This window comes from Myotis brandtii, unplaced genomic scaffold, assembly GCF_000412655.1.
Source record: "Myotis brandtii unplaced genomic scaffold, ASM41265v1 scaffold130, whole genome shotgun sequence".
In the NCBI taxonomy this organism is placed as follows: domain Eukaryota; kingdom Metazoa; phylum Chordata; class Mammalia; order Chiroptera; family Vespertilionidae; genus Myotis; species Myotis brandtii.
The window spans coordinates 160,942-161,953 of record NW_005354596.1 but is presented as its reverse complement, the minus strand read 5'-3'; the positions used below and the strand labels follow the sequence as shown (position 1 = coordinate 161,953).

General features: G+C 63.5%; 1 protein-coding gene across 1 annotated transcript in view; it reads right to left on the bottom strand.

Moving 5' to 3' along the window:
- Nucleotides 1-1,012, bottom strand: part of TNXB (tenascin XB) — a gene marked incomplete at its 3' end in the record, with an annotated part of 89,518 nt that extends 88,506 nt beyond the window's left edge. Inside the window, exons 1-2 of the mRNA XM_014534508.1 lie at nt 602-1,012; nt 6-286 (exon numbers count right to left, since the gene is read on the bottom strand). Of these exons, the coding sequence (XP_014389994.1) occupies nt 6-286; nt 602-1,004 (684 nt within the window). The remainder of the gene's footprint in view (nt 1-5; nt 287-601) is intronic.

Sequence of the window (1,012 nt, the reverse complement as noted above, 5' to 3'; positions counted from 1 at the left end):
TGCACGCAGCGCCCGTGGCCGTGGCAGTCCCCGGGGCAGGAGGGCCAGCCACAGCTGGGGCCCGTGTAGCCAGAGAAGCACACGCAGCGACCACGGACACAGCGCCCCTGGTCGTTGCAGTCATCTGGGCAGGACCCGGAAGCAGAGGGTGGGGAGGAAGGGGACACTCGGGAGTCCATAGGGTCGGAGCAAGTGGGCCCACCCCAGCCAGGCTCGCAGGAGCAGGCGCAGCGGTTCAAGTCAAACACACCGTGGAGGCTGCAGAGGCTACGAACGTCTGTCTGGCCTGGAGTAAGAGCGAGAGGAGGGCCTCAGTCTCTGCGCAAGAGGCTGGGTCCCTACAGTGCCCCCTGAGCTTCCCCTCCAGCACGGCCATCTTAGCTTCCAGCTGCTCCTTATCACTATGTGGGGGGAGGGGAGCTGACATCTAGCCAGATGGCTCCCCTCCCCAAGCTGTGCCCTTGGCTGCACTCACCACCCCAAGTGGTGAGGAAAAGGTGCCTTTTTCTAATTCATACCCGGGTCTTTTATACTGGCGATGCCCACCCAACTTCCCCACCTGCCCCTTTTCCTGTGCCCCCTCCTGTGGTCACCTGCTCACCTGTGCCAGCCTGGGCAGCAGCAGGACAGCATCCCCCAGTGCACTGTTCCTTGAGCCCCTTCACCAACTCCTCCAGGATCTCTAGCCGGACCCTCAAGGCCTGCACCTCTGAAGCAGGGACCGGGGGCTCAGTGCCTGGGGGACAGCCACAGCCAGCTGAAGGGGGCAGGTTAATGCGGTGGGTGAACACCACCTGCTTTTCCCCTCCTTCTACGATGTGCTCGTAAAGCTGAGAAGAGGGGTTCCCCCCTCTTGGCTCCGCTGTGCGGCCCCCTGGCTGAGGAGGGGGCCGAGGGGCTGGAAGTGTCATATTGGAGCGTGGAGAGAAAGGGCCTGCTCGGACTGCGCCCAACAGCAGCAGGAGGGCCAGGCTGGAGGCTAGGGAACATTGGGCTGGCATCATTCAGGAGG